This window comes from Leptopilina heterotoma, unplaced genomic scaffold (genome assembly GCF_015476425.1).
Source record: "Leptopilina heterotoma isolate Lh14 unplaced genomic scaffold, ASM1547642v1 Lhet_169, whole genome shotgun sequence".
In the NCBI taxonomy this organism is placed as follows: domain Eukaryota; kingdom Metazoa; phylum Arthropoda; class Insecta; order Hymenoptera; family Figitidae; genus Leptopilina; species Leptopilina heterotoma.
In genome coordinates, this window is record NW_025110885.1 from 543,974 (window position 1) to 563,844 (window position 19,871).

Sequence of the window (19,871 nt, forward strand, 5' to 3'; positions counted from 1 at the left end):
AATTTTTTTTATTATTTTCGGGAATTTGATTATCTTAAAAAAAATTTAATTACATTTTTCGAAAAACCTAATTTTTTACATTCTCATTTTTTAGAATTTCTGCATTAAATTATTCAAAATTCCAATAATTTTTGTTAAACAAATATTTTAAAACTTATATATTTATTTTCATTGAAATTTCAAATAATTTTTGTGTAAAACATTTGGAAATTTAATTGTTTTTCTAAAAATTACAATTGCAATTTTTCCAAAAGACAATTATTTTTTTAGAATTTTTGAATAAAATTATATTTAAAAATTCAATAATTTTCAAAGGAAAATAATATATTAATTTTTTAAATAAACATTTATTTGAAGTTTGTGAAAATTTCCTATTTTTTCAATTATTTTCCAGAATTCAATTATCTTTTGTTTAATAAATAGGTATTTTTGATATAATACTTAAATATAATACTTAATATTTATATAATACTTATTGTTATTTATTTTACAATTGAATTTAAATTGAATTTTGAAATTTAATTATTTCTAAAAGTTAGAAATGCAATTCTTCCAATTCTTGAAATATTTTCTGAAATTCTATTTAAAATAAATTAGGAAAAAGTTGTTCCAGAATTGAATTATTTAAATACAAAAATAAGTGATAAAATAATTTATTATTTCTATAGAATAATTTACGTAAAAAATTATTTTCTTTAATTTTATTCATTAACTTTTAGATTCTTTTATCATTTATTTAAATTTTCATTATTTCATATCATAAACATTGCATATTTATGATAATGTACTTTTATAAAAGAAGAGAGTTAATTTTTTTTCCAGTAAAAAAAAAATGTTTTAAAAGAGAACAAAAAAACTGGCGTAACGCTCGTTTTTATTTACGGCAAGTTATTATCTAACTTAAAATTGAACAATACAGTTCGTTATCTCTGATGATCATTCAGGAATAAACATTGTTATGAAATGATTGTCATCGTAACCAATTTATTTATGATAATAGCAAAACCTTCAATGGTTTATTGTTATAGAGTTCACCATTCGCCCAGAGAATATACGATCGTTTATTGTACGATTGTGAATCTCTTATTGATTATTGCTCATTAAATTGGGTAATAATTTTTTTCAATTTTCCTCCTCGAAGTGCATTTTTCTTTTCTTTAATTAGAATGAAAATTCCCTTTAATTGGAATATGTTTTTTTATTTATTTTACGGGGGGAGAAATTAATAATGTAAAATGTATCTAATTAGAAATTTTGGTTTTGTTAAAAGTCTCGTATAATTTGATCGCGTATATAATTTTATTGCATTATTCCCTTAAGTTTGTCATTACTCGATATTATTGATTCATTATTAACACTTGCGGTATACGTAATATTCCGAGGCAATTTATCTTTTGATAGAAATTTGCTGGCTTTCATTATACCAATAATGTTATTAATTGTTTCTATATTTAGTGCGGCTAGAGACGGTAGACTATTGCATTAATTAGAATATTTCATTGAGTTATCATTCAATTATTTTTTTTTTATTATTGCTATTGAAGAATGAAATTTTAAATATAAAACAAAATTTCGACCTATTTTTAAATATTTTTTATTATTGCTATCGATTTTTTGTTCTGCTTGCAAAAAAGAAGACAAAAAATGCAGAGGTATAGAGAGGGACTTTAACGATAATATTGTATTAAAAAATATGTATAAGATTTAAATTTTTTTTTCGATAACTTCAACAAGCGAACAATCTATATAACGATGATAGTGTTTGCTTCGGTACAAAAGGCTCAAGAAGATTACACTTGTAGGTCTTCACGGAGCTGCTTACATCGCGATATACCCTACAAAGCCGGGAACCCACTCTTCTTTTCTTCTCTCTCTCTCTCTTTTTTTTCTTTTTCTTCTTTTTTTTAACATTGCTGTGCACTGCAAAGCGCTTTCCATAGATTTTCAAATGTCCCAGTTGCCATTCAAACCTAAGCACCTTGAAAACGTATGCAAGACGCTGTTCGCTAATGCACTTTGAATCCTGAATTCTTAATTTCCAGTTCTCACATCTCTCGAGTCAAAAAGGCTGCATAAAAATACATTAGGCAAGAAATAAAAGAAAAAATGTCCGAATTCACTCGACCTATTTTTTTCCTGCTGTAAAATGAGGGAAAGAACAAATTGCATTCGTTTTTTTTTGTTATTTTATTAATTTCTGTGTATTTATTTACTTATTTATATACACTTTAAAAAATTGTTTAATACGAATAAAAATTTATTTGACAGTAGACAAATAATCGTTTCTTTGAATAAAATAATCTTTTTATCAGTGCATTTCATCAAAATATATTACTAGTGATACTTACTTTATTAAAAAAAAACTACTAAAAATACTATTTCACAAACATAGATTTTAAATATCAATTTATTTAGTGAAGAAATTAATTCTAAAACTAAAAAATTAAAGAGGATAAAAATGTCGAAAAGGAAACTGTATTAAAAATCGAAATCCGTTTATATTAATTGACAAACTCTCTAAATTTGATTAGAAATAATTATAAAATTACGAATATTGACGAAGATTTTGAGATTCAATATGGAGGTGCAAGACGCTCCACCTGCGAACGCCAAGGTCACCGCCAGATGGCAGTTGAGTTCGTTCTTGGAATTTCTCTTGACACCTGGTGGCGACCTTGGCGTTCTCAAGTGGAGAAATTAATCCACCATTTTATTCCTGAAAAACTTTTTTACAATCAAAATATATTTAAAAAGAGTAAATAAAAATAAATAAAGAAACAAAAATATTATTAAAATAGAAAGAATTTTATTTATCTTTTAACAATTTTTCTATATTTATTAAAAATAACATTCGAACACTCTAAACAAATTTTTTTCGTCGCATCAACTTTAACTTCATAAAATTAAATAAATAAAAACTAATACTTTGCATAGAATTCCGCAATTTTTTTTTTTTAATTTTCTCTGCAATAAAATTCAGCAGAAATTTCATTATATAGAGCAACTGTTTAAAGTTACATTGTATATAATTATATATATATATATGCACATTGCTCTGAAATTTAAGAATATTTTATACATACAAAATTGCTCGGCACGTGAAATGAAACAATTTTGTGAATGTAAATATATCTCGCCGAAAGGAATTTAAAAAAGAGGGAGAAAAAAAATTGTGTAATTTTCTTTTTTTTTTCTTTTATGATTGATGCGAATTTTCTTTCCTTTTTTTTCATCCAACCTCTTTCTCACTTGTCTTTCACTTGTGGAATTATCGTGTAAATTATTCATCGCGAATAGAATAGTCATACAGGCTTTGATAGTTAGTTATTTATTCATGATTTCAGAAGGCTTCCAGAGGCCTCACCACTAGACGGATTTGTAATCTGTTGATGTTTCCACTGTCTCGTTTAATTCTTCAATCTCTTTTCAGTTCCAAAAGAAATCGTGTTTACAATATTTATATGTATTATGTGATTATACATCAAATTTTAAGTGCTTTCCACTTGAACTTTATTTTTTATTTGGAAGAAAAATACAATATTTTCGATAATATTTATTGCAGTATATTTTGTAGTACTTTTATACTATATATTCTGCAATATTTTTTGTAATATTTTTAACTATTTTTTACAATGTTTTTGGTAATATTTTTTGCAGTATTTTTTGTTGTATTTTTATACTATTTTCTGTAATATTTTTTGTAATAATTTAAAACTATTTTTTACAATATTTCTGAGAATATTTTCTGTATTTTTGTAGTACTTTTATACTATTTTTTGTAATATTTTTTGAAATATTTTTGGTATTATTTGTAGTAATATTTTTTTTTAGTATTCTTGAAAGTAATTTTTATTATTATTAATAGTACTTGAAAAAAAATACTTTGAGGAGAGCAGGAAAATTAATTTTTCGTTCCTTTTGCATTGTTTCAGCCAACAAAATTGAATGTCTACAAAAACGATACTGAGAGTTGGGACTACACGACGCCAGCATTGGGTAAGTAACTCTGATCATCTATGCTATCCGTGTATTTTTAACGTTACTCCACTTCACCGCGATACTAGTATTCCTTCGACGACTATATATCGCTTACGAGCCTGATCGAGTTGAAAACTGTTTCGTATAATACTCCTTCTCAAGCCTCTTTAAACGCTCGATCTTATCAATAAAAGCCAGACAGAGATTCCACTTTTATATTTGATTTATACTAAAAAAAAAAAAAAAATTATCGAAAACTTACCATCACATTAAAAAAAAAATATTCTATAAAACAAAAAATAATTCCTATTCAATAAAATAAAAATAAAATAATTTACAAAATAATTTTCACTTACAAAACAAATCATTAATTTTTCACTTTCAAAACTAGAATTTACATAATTTTTATTCCTTTCCAAATAAATTGGATTTGTTTTTGTCAGGTTATTACTAAAAAAAAAAGAAGAAAGATGAAAGACTTTTATAAAGCTTTTAAAAGCTTCCATTACAAATTTACCTTTAAGATAATGTAAAGTCAAAAACTTCTCATTTAAAAAAATATGCGGAAGAAAAAAATTTCCCTTCTTTTCTAGATTATAGAAAAAGAAAAACGACGATGAACAAAAAATCATTATCAAAATTTAAATCGGGAATAAATAACTTTCAAAGTAGTTTTTAATCCGGTTCATGAATTTAAAGTAAAAATATTTAACAAGTTTTTTCATCCTTGCAGAAATAATAATAATAAAAAAAAAAGAAAAAAAAAAAAAAAGACGAAGGGAAAAAAAAATGTTTAAAAGTAAACTCGTTGGCTTCCCTCATGCATAAAAAGGCAAGGTGTAAAGTGCGATAACGCGGTAGTTATTTTGTGTGCAGTCTTCTCGATGAAGAAACTCAATTTGAAAGGTGCCATTTATCATATAGCTTGAGTTTTAATCCTTTGATGTTTCTGGAAGCATAAACATTTTATTGCGAAAATGAGCAGAAATATGAAAACCACAGATTACGCGGTATTCTATGCTTCAGAAAAAAAAGAAGAAGAAAAAGAAGAGAAAAAAGAATTGAAATCCTCGCGAAATTTTTTATTTATTCTGTATATCAGTTGATTTTTGAGTAAATATTTGGAAAATTGTACGCAAAACTGATGGATTTAGTTTTATTATTAAAAATTATTATTATTATTTTTTATTATTTCTTAGCGAGAATTAAATTATTTTCATAAATATAATAAAATTCTTCGAAACAAATGAATTTTATTTATTATTTTATTTATTAAATCCTTTCGACGAATTCAATTATAAAATTGTATTAAAAATAATTGAATTTAATTATTTTTAAAAATAATTTGTAGGAATTCAATTATTTTCCAAAATTTTTTAACATTCTTTGCAAGAATTCAATTATTTTAAAAAATGTTATAAAAAATCTTGGTAAAAATTCAATTATTATTCCGTAAATAACAAAATTTTTCACAGAAATTCAATTATTTTCTAAATAATTTTAATAAAATTTATCAACAAGATTCCATTATTTTTAATGATATTCTTCAAAAGAATTCAATTATTTTCGTTTATTTTAAAAATAATTCTTTATAAGAATTCAATTATTTTTAATACAATTTTAACTTAATTTTACAATTAACTTCCTCGAAAGAATTCAATTATTTTAGAAAATTTTAAAAACATTCTTGGCAAGAATTCAATTATCATCATAAATAACAGAATTTGATTTCATAAAATTAAATGTATAATTTTTATAAAATTTTTCAACAAGATTAATTTATTTTTAATAATTTTAATGATATTCTTAAAAAAAAGTTCAATTATATTTTCGTTCATTTTTAAAGAAAATTCTTTATGAAAATTCAATTATTTTTAATACAATTTTAGTTAAATTCCTGCAAAGAATTCACTTGTTTAAAAAATTTTCAATGAAATTCTTGGCAATCATTCAATTATTTTCATAAAGAATCAAATTTCTCTGAGAAATTCAATTATTTAAAAAATTTTGGAACAAACTTCATGAAAGAATTCAATTATTTTCAAAAACTTTAGTTATATTTTTACCAAGAATTCAATTATCGTCATAAATAACAGAATTGTTCGCCAAAATTTAATTATTTTTACAAATATTACAATTTTAATTCAATTCCTCGAAAGAATTCAATTATTTAAACAAATTTTAATAAAATTCTTGGCAATCATTCAATTATTTTCATAATTAATGAAATTTCTATAAAGAATTCAATTATTTGTAATAATGTTAACAAATTTCTCAACAGAATTGAATTGTTTTTAAAAATGTTAATGTTCTTATGAACAATTCAATTATTTTTGAATGTTTTGATAAAATTCTTTATAGAAATTGAATTATTGTTTACAGAATTATTTTAATTTAATTCCTTCGAATAATTAAATTATTTTAAGAAATTTTAATAAAATCCTTCAAAATAATTCAATTATTTTCCCAAAAATTGTAAAAAAAATTCTATGCAAGAATTTAAGTTATTAAGTATTTAATATTATTATTATTATTATTATTATTATTATTATTATTATTATTATTATTATTATTATTTAATATTATTATTAAGTATTTAATTTAATTTAAGAATTCATAATTAAATCATAATTTTTAATTGAAAACAATTTTGATGAATTAATTTTTGGTTATTTTTATCAGAAAAGAAATAATTTTTTAATTAAAGATATTCACAAATTACAAACATTTTTTGAGAGAATATTTTTTAGTCAGGGAAAAAGTCAAAATTCTATGTCGAAATCATGGGAACGCAAAATCTTTTGGCGTAACCTTTTGTATTTAGCTATAATAAAGATATAATTATTATTATTATAGATAAAAGATGAAATAATAAAAATAAATAAATAGAAAATAATAAATAATAATAACAATAAATAATGAATAAAGGTCTATAATTATTATTATTTAGTTAGTGTATTTAATAAATTAAGAAAGACTTTCACAACTCACTACCACAAAACTTGAATGTATTTAAAATTCATAGGTTTTCAAAGTTCCGACATTAAATTTACAGTGGTTTCGAAACTAAAAGTTTTATCAACGCGGGAATGTATTCTAGGAGCTTTATTAAATTATCCTTATATAAAATTACATTGAATTCAGTTTTCTTTAAATAAAAAGAATTTTATTTAAATTGATTAATAAATTTGCTCTTTCCTTTTTTTGCTGTTGAATTTAATTTAATTTTGAAGGTAATTATTAGGATAACTTTAATACTTTGCGCATTAACTTTGCCAGAAACGTAAAATAATTTAATTTACCATTAGAAATTCATTAAAATATTCACGAAAATGTTCAAGTCAAATATTGGCTTATAATATAAAGTATATTTATAGTTTAATGGAATTATTATTTAATTCGTGTTAATAAATTGGAGTGCATGGATATAATAGTTTGGATTAAAAAATGTTTAATTGAACTTTAAAATATTAATTAAAAAGAACTAAGTTTTCTGTAATAAATTTTTGAAAACTTTTTTTTATTTAATTTTGTCCACTTGTGAATTTTTACTCCAAAAACTATAAACATTAGTTTAAATTTTTTCTTTCTAGATTGATACCTTTCTTGGGAGCAAATCACAAATTATTACTGTTGTTATTATTATTATTATTTATTAATAATGGTAATTATTATTAATTACTTATATTATTTTTTGACACTTGAATTTGAAAAGGAAATAAATAAATTCCATATATTCTAAAGTGCAGAACTTTAGGGACATAAAAAAATATGAAGACAATTTTTTTTTCGGGATTGAAGTTGTCAAGAGAAGAGAGGTTAAAGAAGTTGACGAAACAGTTTTCAAATATCGAACATAAATTTATATATATAATATATATAAAAGCATCATACATTGTCATCAACATCGATCATCGGCATCACTGAACAAACATGACATCTCTGTAGGAGTTGTTCCTCGCGACACGATTCAAGTGTCTTGATATATATATATGGAACATGCCACATTTCCGATATAGTTACATTTTCACAAATGCTAAGTACAGTAGCATACATAATATTTTAGTCAATGAGTTAACAGTGTCCAATAATATTATATACTATTCGAATGATACTATTTTTACATATCCGCAAAATGTGTTTAATTCCGTCTTTGCAATTTTAACATCCGGATGTTAATTTCAAAATTATCGCCGTGCGCTCACTAAATTTGAACATGTCAAAAAGTTTATTAATTTGAATTAGTGACCGACTGTTTGCTTTTGAATTATTTTTAAAATTTTTTTAAAAAAATTCTCGTCAAAATTTCAATTATTTTCGTAAATAATAACATTCTTTTCCAAAATTCAACTATTTTCAAAACTTTTAATAAACTTTTTTTCGTAAATTTCAATTATCTTTGTAAATAATAAAATTCTTCGAAAGAATTCAATTGTTTTCAAAAATTTTAATAAAATTTTTTCGTAAATTTCAATTATCTTTGTAAATAATAAAATTCTTCGAAAGAATTCAATTGTTTTAAAAAATTTTAATAAAATTATTTGAAAATTTCAATTATCTTTATAAATAATAAAATTCTTCTCCAAAATTCAATTATTTCCAAAAATTTTTTAAAATTCTCATTAAAATTTCTATTATTTTTAAAAAAATTTTAATTTCTCGTCACAATTTCAATTATTTTCGTAAATAATAAAATTCTTCTCCGCAATTCAATTATTTTCAAAAATTTTTAAATTTCTAGTCAAAATTTCAGTTATTTTTATAAATAATTCTTTGAATAATAATATAAATTAATTATATAAATATTTTTTTTAAAAATTCAATTATTTTCAAAAATTTTTTAAAAATTCCTGTCAAAATTTCAATTATCTTTATAAATAATATAATTCTTATCCAAAATTCAATTATTTTTAAAAATTTTAATAAAATTCTTTGAAAATTTCAATTATTTTTAAAAAACTTTGTCAATTCAATAATTTTCAATAACTAAGCACTATTATAATCAAATTTCCCAAAAAAAATTCAAATATTTAAAACATTTTTTGATAAAATTCTACGTAAACATTTAATTATTTTTATAAATTAATAAAAATTTCACAGAAATTCAATTATTTACAAATATCTTATAAATTTCTTTGCAATAATTCAGTTATGTTTATAAATAATTAAATTTTTTTTACAGGGATTCAATTATTTTCCAAAGTAATCAAATTCTTCAGAGAAATTCAATTATGCTAAAAAAATTTAATAACATTCTCGTCAAAATTTCAATTATCTTTATAAAATATAAATAATAAAATTATTTACCACAATTCAATTATTTTTTAAAATTTTAATAAAACTCTTGGAAAAATTCCAATTATTTACAAAAATTTTCCTCAATTAAACGATTTTTAATTTTGTCTATATAACTATTTTAATAACAATTTCGAAAAGAATTCAATTATTTAAAAAAAAATATAATAAAATTCTACTCAAACATTTAATTATTTTCATAAATAATAAAAATACTCAGCGATTCAATTATTTACAAATTTTTTATAAATTTCTTCGCAATATTTTATTGGCTTTCATAAATAATAAAATTATTTTTAGGAATTCAATTATTTTCATAAATAATAAAACTCATCACAAGATTTCAATTATTTTTATTACAATTTTAATCGAATGCTTCGAAAAATGTAATTAATCTTAAAAAGTATAATATAAATATAATATAATAATGATTAAATATTTATTTAAAAAAAAGTTATTGTTTTTAAATAATTTTTCAATTAAAGAAATTCGTAAATAAATTAGTGAACTCTACGATTTCAAAAGCAAAAATTAAGTCACTAATTCAAATTAGTAAATATTTTTATACTAATTCAAATTTAGAGAGTAAAGATTTTATATTTCAGTGTGCACACTATATATCTATATACACTCTCGATAGGAAGCTTTTTTTTTACCTTTTTTTTGGACTTTCATTGAAAATCGCACGATATATGTTCAAGGAGAAAATGAAACGAAGCGAGAGAGAAAATTTGATTCGAAACTACTTTCGTTGAAAACTATTCTTGTTTGAGGGAGTGATTTGTTTCAGAAAGTCATTTTCTTTAAGCAAATTACTTTAGCAGGAAATTCACACTGGCAAGTTTGAAAATCGTTTTCAAGTTATTATATACTTTGATAATGGAGGGGACAGGGGGGGGAATTTAAAATTGTTTCTATATTGATATAACAAAATATATTATATTCAAAAGTTTCCAAAGTATGAAAAATGAAATTTTTATTTATTTCTTCAAATTTTTTTTGCTGTTTTATAGTTGTTTATAATATTGCATTTTTAATGTTATTAATACTGCATTTTTAATGTTATATAATTAACGAGTGCAAAGCTTATATTTATTAATAAAATAATGAAAAATTTCCTAATAAAAAATAAATAACGGGGAATTTTGTTAAATGAAAATAGTAGACGCATATACATATTAATATACTCGAAATTCGGTAATAGCAAATAATTTGATTATAATAATTGAGTTTTAATTAGTAAGCCAGACTGTAATTTGAAATATTGATGCTGGGGGATAATTGTCATTTTTTTTTTCAATATTCGTCGATTAACATTTAGAATTTATAATTATGTATTGAAAGGATTAGATTATAATGTATTGGAAGAAGAAAAAAATGTTTATAATCAATCAATCTCGCATGAGATTTAAAGGGAATCTTTTGATTTAACTGCGAGAGACTGTGAATGTCTGGAAAACAATGACGATCAGTTTGGCTGCAGAACATAATAATACAAATCAAGTATATATATATTCGCATTTATAGATTTCAGGGTTTTGTTACGAATTCATTTGTATTTCACTCGGAAACCCTGATCCAATTATATTCGTTCGATTATTTCAATTAACGCAACATTTCATTATAAAGCTTCCTCTTTTATTTAATCCTTTTAATCCGCGGGAATTTTTTCTCTCTAATGTATATTTATGGTATTAAAAGTTTTTTTTACTTATTTTAATTAGTAAGTCGATTATTTTTTTATTTAGTTTAGGAAATTCGTAAATAAATGTAGTAGAACTTTTTTGAGCATTCAGGGCTCAAAACTAGGTCCGTAAATCCTGTAAAAGTCCGTAAGTTTGCTTAAAGTTCGTAAAAGTAATTTTTTTTTTTAAAGAAAGGTCCGTAAAGTCCGTAAATTAATTGAGAAAAGACGAAAAATTCGTAAATTTTGTACGATATAATTTGGAGAATTTTAGAGAAATTACAAAATGATTGCAAAATTTAATTATTTTCAAAGTAATAAAATTTTTAGCAGAAATTCAATATCTACTATTTTAATAATAAAATTTTCCAAAAAAATTCAATTATTTAAAAGAAATTTAATAAAATTCTATATGTAAACCTTTAATTATTTTCATAAAATAATAAAAATTTCATAAAAATTCAATTATTTTCAAAAGTAATAAAATTCTTTGCAAAAATTCAATTATGTTCAAAAATTTTCCCCAATTCAATGATTTTCAATTTTATCTACTATTTTAATAACAATTTCGAAAAGAATTCAATTATTTAAAAAAAAAATTTAATAAAATTCTACGCAGACATTTAATTATTCTCATAAATATTAAAAATTACCAGCGATTCAATTATTTACCTACAAATTGTTTTTTTAAATTTCTTCGCAATAATTCAATTATTTTCATAAATAATTAAATTCTTTTTACAGGGATTCAATTATTTTTATAAATAATAACATTCTTTTTGTGAATTCAATTATTTTCCTAAATATTATCATTCTTTTTTAGGGATTCAATGATTTTCATATAAATAATAAAACTCATTGCAGAAGTTCAATTATTTTTAATACAATTTTAATCGAATTCCTCGAAAAATGCAATTATTCTTAAAAATTTTATTAAAATTCCTCAAAAGAATTCAATTATTTAAAAATTTGTTGATAAAATTTTATATGGGAAATTGGGAACTGAATTTAAAGAAACATGTAATTATTCAATAAATTATTTATTATTGTATTTTAATAATTAAATTCTAGAAGAATTTTCTAATAAAAAGTTATTTAAAATGATCTACAAGTTTTGAACGTTCAAATGAACGAAATATTTTTCATTACAAATATTTTCTTTCAATTTTAGTTGTAATAAAAATTGAAAAACTAATTTAAACATTTAGAAACTTTATAATTTTTTTTTAAACTTGACACAAAATTATTTTAATAAAAATGTAAACTGAAGAAGAAATAAATAAATTTCGTTCATTTGAACGTTCAGAACTTTAAGAACATGATTTAAAAATTAATTTCAGTTACAATTTTAAATTTTAATTGAATATTAAAAGCATTAGAGAGTGAATTTTTAGAAATAATTAAATTTTGAAATAAATTTCTTCGCTATAATTCAATTATTTTCGTAAATAATAAAATTTTTTTACAGAGATTCAATTATATTCATAAATAATAAAATTCTTTTTAGAAATTCAATTATTGTCATAAATAATAAAACTCATTACAAAATTTCAATTATTTTTATTACAATTTTAATCAAATTCAAAATTTTTAATGAAATTTGTCAAAAGAATTCAATTATTTAAAAATTTTATGGTAAAATTCTTTTAAAAATTTAATTTCAAGAAACATTCAATTATTCAATAAATTTTTTTTTTTTAATAAAAAAAAAAAAATTTATTGAATAATTGAATAATAATAAAATTCTTTTTAGAAATTCAATTATTGTCATAAATAATAAAACTCATTACAAAATTTTAATTATTTTTATTACAATTTTAATCAAATTCAAAATTTTTAATGAAATTTGTCAAAAGAATTCAATTATTTAAAAATTTGATAATAAAATTCTTTTAAAAATTTAATTTCAAGAAACATTCAATTATTCAATAAATTAGTTTTTTTGTATTTAAATAATTGAATTCTCGTAGAATTTTCTAAAAAAAAAAATTGATTTAAAAATGAATTTTAGTTACAATTTTAGATATTTTAATTGAATATTGAAAGGATTATAACATGAATGTTTAGAAATAATTGAATTTTGAAAAGGTTTTAAATTGAAATCTTTGGAAATCTGAATTTTTCATACTTGTAACTAATTATTTTGCAGAATTAATTTTTTTGATAAAGTTTAATTGAATTATTTTTGAAGTTACTTGAAGTTTTTATTTTTTAATGTATATTTAATTAAAGAATTTACAAATAATTGGAATTTTGTCAATTCTGCGCAGAAATTCAATTATGTTTGAAAATAAAAAAAAATCCAGTAAAAAATTTCAATTTTTAAATATTTTTACTATTTTAATAAAATTCTGCAGAAGAATTCAATTATTTAAAAAAATTTTTGATAAAATTCTACGCAAAAATTTAATTATTTTAAATTTAAATTATTATTTATATTTTATTATTTATATTATTGTCAGTAATTGGTCCCTAATTTTTCATTTTTTATCCGAAAAGTCCGTATTTTTAAATACTTTCACTGGTTCGAGTTAGAGTCTCTAATTATTTTTAGAGTTAATCAGAATATTCTTTTGGGTCAGGGAAAAATCTGAAAATCAGGAAAAAACAAAATTAAATTTTTGTGGCGTTTCAAATTTTTGGAGCATAATTATATTTGTAATTTATTTTTTCAATTATATTTTGTGGACCAAAAATAATTCTTCTCTTCTTGGAGAGGGTGAAAAATTTATTTCTTTTTCGATCGTTAATCATAAAGGTTGTAAACTTCCCCGACGTATATAGATAAAAAGAAAACAACAATTCGTATTACTAGTTCCAAAACAGTAATTTCGGAATTTCGTATTGAAAATTATTACCAAAAACAACTAAACTATAGATGTTAATTCGAAATTATAATTTGATCTCCTTTTTTTCTCCCGGGACATGATTTTTCCACTTTTACAATCATTGATTTATTTAAAGAGAAAAAAAGGAAATTTGAATGCCTCATGAGAATTTAAGTTTTAACATCCTTGGAATTGAGTTTCCGCGTGGTTGGCTTTTCGAGTTGAAAATGTATTTGTGAATTGTCCAGTTTCTCCTCGAACTTTGACAGTTGGCTGTTTCATTTCTACTTCAGCAAATTCGCAGTTTCCCTATTTTGCGAAAGAGAGAGAGAGAGAGAGGAGAGAAACTCGAACGTTGGCTGCTGCGGCAGACGTGAAAACGCCAAAGCACACTATATAGCATACAACAACCTTATTCTAGATGACGATTCTCGTTTCTCTGGCACAATCACTGTACCATTCATTCGAGGCTTGTGGCACAATTGCCGTTAATTAATCATATTTACCAAGTGCACCGCCACTGCACTTGAGAGCAAAACCCCCACCACTTGTTTAACACAACTTTTCTATAAAACAAGCAAAATTTCCCATTCAAACATTGCTTTGATGTTTGAGAATTTTTCACACATTTCTTTTTCTCTACTTCGAAGAGGAAGGAACTTTTTTCAAAAAAAAAAAAAAAAAATCTGATTTTCCCCTGACAATTTCTTGTAAACTTTTCTATATAAAAATGAAAAATAAAATCAAAAAAGTACAGAAAATACTCGTAACATAAATATATATTAGAAAATAAAAACTTCAAAAAACATAAAAAAAAATTCAATTACACTTTTTCAAAAACAATTAATTCTACATAATTGTTAGTTAAAAGTATAAAAAATTCAAATTTTCAAAGATTTTAATTTGGAACATTTTTAAATTCGATTATTTTCAAAAATTCATGCTATAATGCTTTTAATATTCAATTATTATTATCTAAAATTTTAACTGAAATTCATTTTTAAATTAATTTTTATTAGAAAATTCTAGGAGAATTAAATAATTTAAATACAATAATAAATTATTTACTGAATAATTACGTTTCTTTAAACTCAACACACATTTAGAATTTTATCAATAAATTTTTAAATAATTGAATTCTTTTGACGAATTTTAATAAAATTTCTAAGAATAATTACATTTATCGAAGAATTCGATTAAAATTGTAATAAAAATAATTGAAATTTTGTGATAAGTTTTATTATATTTCAGAAAATAATTGAATTCCTAAAAAGAATTTTATTATTTATGAAAATAATTGAATTCCCAAAAAGAATTTTATTATTTATGAAAATAACTGAACCTCTATAAAATTTTATTATTAATGAAAATAATTAAAATATTGCGAAGAATTTAAAAAAAAATTTGTAAATAATTGAATCGTTAGGAATTTTTATTATTTATGGGAATAATTAAATGTTTGCGTAGAATTTTATCAAACTTTTTTTTAAATAATTTAAATCTTTTTGAAATTGTTATTAAAATAGTAGATATTGAAAATCATTGAATTTAATTATTTATAAGAATAATTTAAGTATTGCAAAAAAATTTGTAAATTGAATTTCTGTGAAATTTTTGTTATTTATGATAATAATTGAATTTTCGAGTAGAATTTTATCAAAAAAATTTTTTAAACAATTGAAATTTGGCTAAGAATTTTATTAAAATTTTTTTTAAAGAATTGAATTCTTTCGAAGAATTTTAATATTTATGAGATTAATTGCATTTTTCAAAGAATTGATTTAAAATTGAATTAAAAATAATTGAAATTTTTTTATAATAATTGAATTCCAGTGAAAATATTATTATTTATGTAAATAATTGAATTTCTGCAAAGAATAATTTTATTAAAATTATATTCAAAATAATTGAATTTATCTAATTTAATTATTTATAGAAATAATTGAATTCCCAGGAATAATTCGATTATTTATGAAAATAATTGAATTCTTACAAATTTTTTCGACGAATTCCATTTAATTAAAAATAAAATTTAATTAAAATTATTTAATTAAAAATTAAAAATAATTGAATTTCGACGAAGAATTGCATTAAAAGTTTCGAAAACAATTGAATTCTTTCAAGAAATTTTATTAAAATTGCATAAAAAATTATTGAATTCTTTTACAAATTTTTATTATTTATGAAAATAATTGAATGTTTGCTGAGGATATTATTAAAATTTATTTAAATAATTGAATTCTTATATTTATAGAAATAATTAAATCTTTAAAAAGAATGTTATTATTTATGAAAATATTTGAATTATTGCGAAAAAATTTGTAAATTGAATTGAGAAAAAAATTTTGAAGATAATTGAAACTTTGAGGAGAATTTTATTTAAATTGTTGAAAATAATTGAATTCCTTAGAAAATTTTATTATTTATAAAAATAATTGAATTTTCGCGTAGAATTTTATTAAAATTTTTTTTAAATAATTGAATTCTTTTGATAAATTGTATTAAAATTGTTCAGAATAATTACATTTTTTAAGGAATTCGATTAAACTTCTTTTAAAAATAATTGAAATTTTGCCATGAGTTTTCATGAAAATCATTTGATTCCTAAAAAGAATTCTATTATTTATGAAAATAATTGAATCTTCAAAAAGAATATTATTTATGAAAATAATTAAATCTTTGTAAAAAGAATTTAATTGTTTATGAAAATAATTGAATTATTGCGAAAAAATTTGTAAATTGAATCTCTTTAAAATTTTTATTATTTAAGATATAATAATTGAATTTTTGAGTAGAATTTTATCAAAAATTTTTGAAAATAATTGAAACTTTGACGAGAATTTTGTTGAAAATAATTGAATTCCTAAGAAAATTTTATTATTTATGAAAATAATTGAATTATTGTGAAGAAATTTATAAAAAATTTGTAAATAATTGAATTCTTTTGGTAAATTTTATTAAAATACTAGATATTAGAAATTTACTTGAATAGATGAAAATTTTTGGAAATAATTGAAATTTTGCAAAGAATTTTATTAAAATTTGTGAGAATAATTAAATTTTTGGAGAAGAATTTTATATTTATAAAGATAATTGAAATTTTGATGTGAATTCTTTCAAATTTTTGAACATAATTGAATTTTTGGGAACAAATTTTTTTTTTGCTTGTAAGAATAATAAAATAAAATCATAAAACAGCAAAAAAGTAAAATAGGTACAAAAAATTGTAACTCGATTTTCATTGGAATTTTGTCTCCAATGTTTTATTGTATATAAGAGAAATGTAGTTCGTTAAATTTGATTACAGTTGTGTTCAACAGATTGTCAGGACGTAACTAAAGGACAATTTTCCAAAATAAATGATGTGCGAAACTGTGTTTGTTTCTCTCATCTCTATCTTTTTTACACAGACACACACACAAAAGAGAATATAACAAAAGTTCTGGGCAATTAATTAATTTGTCAACTATTTCGTATACACTAATGATGCGCACAGAATGAGATTTTGTGTGATGGTGTGAAAAAGAAACAAATTAGAACAATGCTGTCGTTTTTGTTTTGCTTTATACATATTAGAGAGGACTTTTGGGAACTCTCGCGGATCGTGCACAAATTTCAATCAGGAAATTTGAAATCACGAGAGTTTATAGAGAAGTGTCGACTTCACGGGAGATTAAAGTCAGCTTGACTAGTCACTCACGAATGCTCGTATCTTGTCATTCGCAATTTTCGCATCACTAACTACAAAAACCCACGCAATTCCCACCATATATATGTATTCTGTCTAGACATATCATCCTTATCTGTAAAATCAAAATATTTTCTATATTTCTGCACTATAGAAGTTAGTTTCTAGTTTCTATTTTGCCTTAATTTTTTTGTAATATCCAAGTTGTCTTAAATTAGTACCAAATATTGATTTAATGTCAAATTAAGAAAATGATTTTAAAACCATAAAGTAGGGCGCTAATTTGATTTTAAATCCGTAACTGGGTTAAATTTAAGAAAAACCACATTCGAGTTGTATTTCAAGACTATTTTCAAACCTAATGTTTCTTGAGTTCATTTCCGAAAGCTGATAAATCATATCCGAATTTTCTTTCAGGTAAGAACTAAAAATAGAGAATTTTTAATTAATCATTTCTTGTGATTAAGAATTCACAACGAATGAAAATAAATGTTTAATGAAGATTGAGAAATGGGGAAGAATAGAGAAATATTTTTAGTGGATTCGTGTCTAAATACGGACTTAGTATATATATGAAACAAATCGGAAATAGAAGTGTGGTGTCCTGTATTATAAGTATTGATTGTAAATTAGTTGAGGTCTCTCTCTATCCTCAGAGCTTAATTTGTGAAATTCTAGGGTTTGTACATGTTGTTGGTACACAGACTTTTCGGTACACCGAAATTGCATTACCTGTACTTTGCTTCGTAGCCAAGCAACAAGAAGCAGTGGAAACCGTTTGTCGATAATTGCGCTACGCTTACCACGTTCTATCTTGCGTGTCCATATCCTGAAGGAAATTCCTCGAACATAATTCACAAAATTAGTGAGTTTCGATAGTTTGTGGTTCGCAATGAGAATTTCCATCCGAAACTAATAGTTGAGAGAGAGAATCATTTTCTTTTGTATTTTTCGATAACTAGTCAAAAAGAAAGTTGCATGGGAGAATTCAATTTGAAATCATGCCAAAGAATTTTTGAATTAATTCAGGGTTGCAACAAAAATTTAATTTTGTTTTTCCCTGATTTTAAGAGAAAATTTTAACTTTTATCCAGACCCTAAGTTGCATGGGAGAATTCAATTTGAAATCATGACAAAGAATTTTTGAATTAATTCAGAGTTGCCACAAAAATTTAATTTTGTTTTTCCCTGATTTTAAGAGAAAATTTTAACTTTTATCCAGACCCTAAGTTGCATGGGAGAATTCAATTTGAAATCATGACAAAGAATTTTTGAATTAATTCAGAGTTGCCACAAAAATTTAATTTTGTTTTTCCCTGATTTTAAGAGAAAATTTTAACTTTTATCGAGACCCTAAATTGCATGGGAGAATTCAATTTGAAATCATGCCAAAGAATTTTGAATTAATTCAGAGTTGCCACAAAAATTTAATTTTGTTTTTTCCTGAATTTTCCCTGATTTTAAGAGAAAATTTTTACTTTTACCCTGAACCTAAAGAATATTCTGATTCGCTCTAAAAATAATTACTCCAAAAAAAAACTACTCAAAAAAATGTTCTCTTACATTTATTAACGAATTTCTTTAATTGTAAAATTATTCGAAAACATAAATAACTTCTTTTTTAAATAAATATTTAATTATTAATTTTCCATAAAAATTAAGATTTTCAAAAATTTTAAATTCAAACCTTTTGAAATTAACAACTTATCAAAATTTTATTGTAAAACATGAAGAAATGGATCACTCTGAGTCTTCGACTCGAAGTGATCGATTTCTTATAATAATAATTTAAATAACCATAAAATTTTTCAAAAAAAATTTACAAAACTCATAAGAAAATCTTTCGCAAGAATTCAATTATTTTTATAAGAAGTAAAATTTCTCAAAAGAATTCAATTATTTAAAAAAAATGTAATAAAATTCGTTGCAAGAATTCAATTATTTTCATAAATAATAAATCGATTGTTCGGATATTCATTTTTAAATCAATTTTTATTAGACAATTTTACGAAAATTCAATTCTTTAAATTCAAAAATAAATAATTTATGGAATAATTAAATGTTTGTTGAAATTTAAAAAAAATTTTAAGAATAATGACATTTTTCGAGGAATTCGTTTAAAATTCTATTAAAAATAATTAAAATCCGGCGATGAGTTTTATTACTTATGAAAATAATTAAATTCCTGAGAACAGTTTTATTATTTATAAAAAAAATTGAATTATTGCAAAGAAATTTATAAAAAATTTGTAAATAATTGAAATCTTGGAAATTTTTTTATTATTCATGATAATTGAATTTTCGTGTAGAATTTTTTTATTATTTATGATAATTAAATTTTCGTGTAGAATTTTATTAACATTTTTTTAAATAATTGAATTTTAGCGAAGAATTTTGC

General features: G+C 21.7%; 1 protein-coding gene across 3 annotated transcripts in view; it reads left to right on the plus strand.

Annotated features, from left to right (window-relative positions):
• The window catches only part of LOC122499543 (heterogeneous nuclear ribonucleoprotein L), a 185,108-nt gene that overhangs the window by 117,379 nt on the left and 47,858 nt on the right, over window positions 1-19,871 (plus strand). For all 3 annotated transcript variants that reach the window (XM_043607961.1, XM_043607960.1, XM_043607962.1), the window contains exon 6: window positions 3,933-3,996. In XM_043607961.1, coding sequence (XP_043463896.1) covers window positions 3,933-3,996 — 64 coding nt within the window. The remainder of the gene's footprint in view (window positions 1-3,932; window positions 3,997-19,871) is intronic.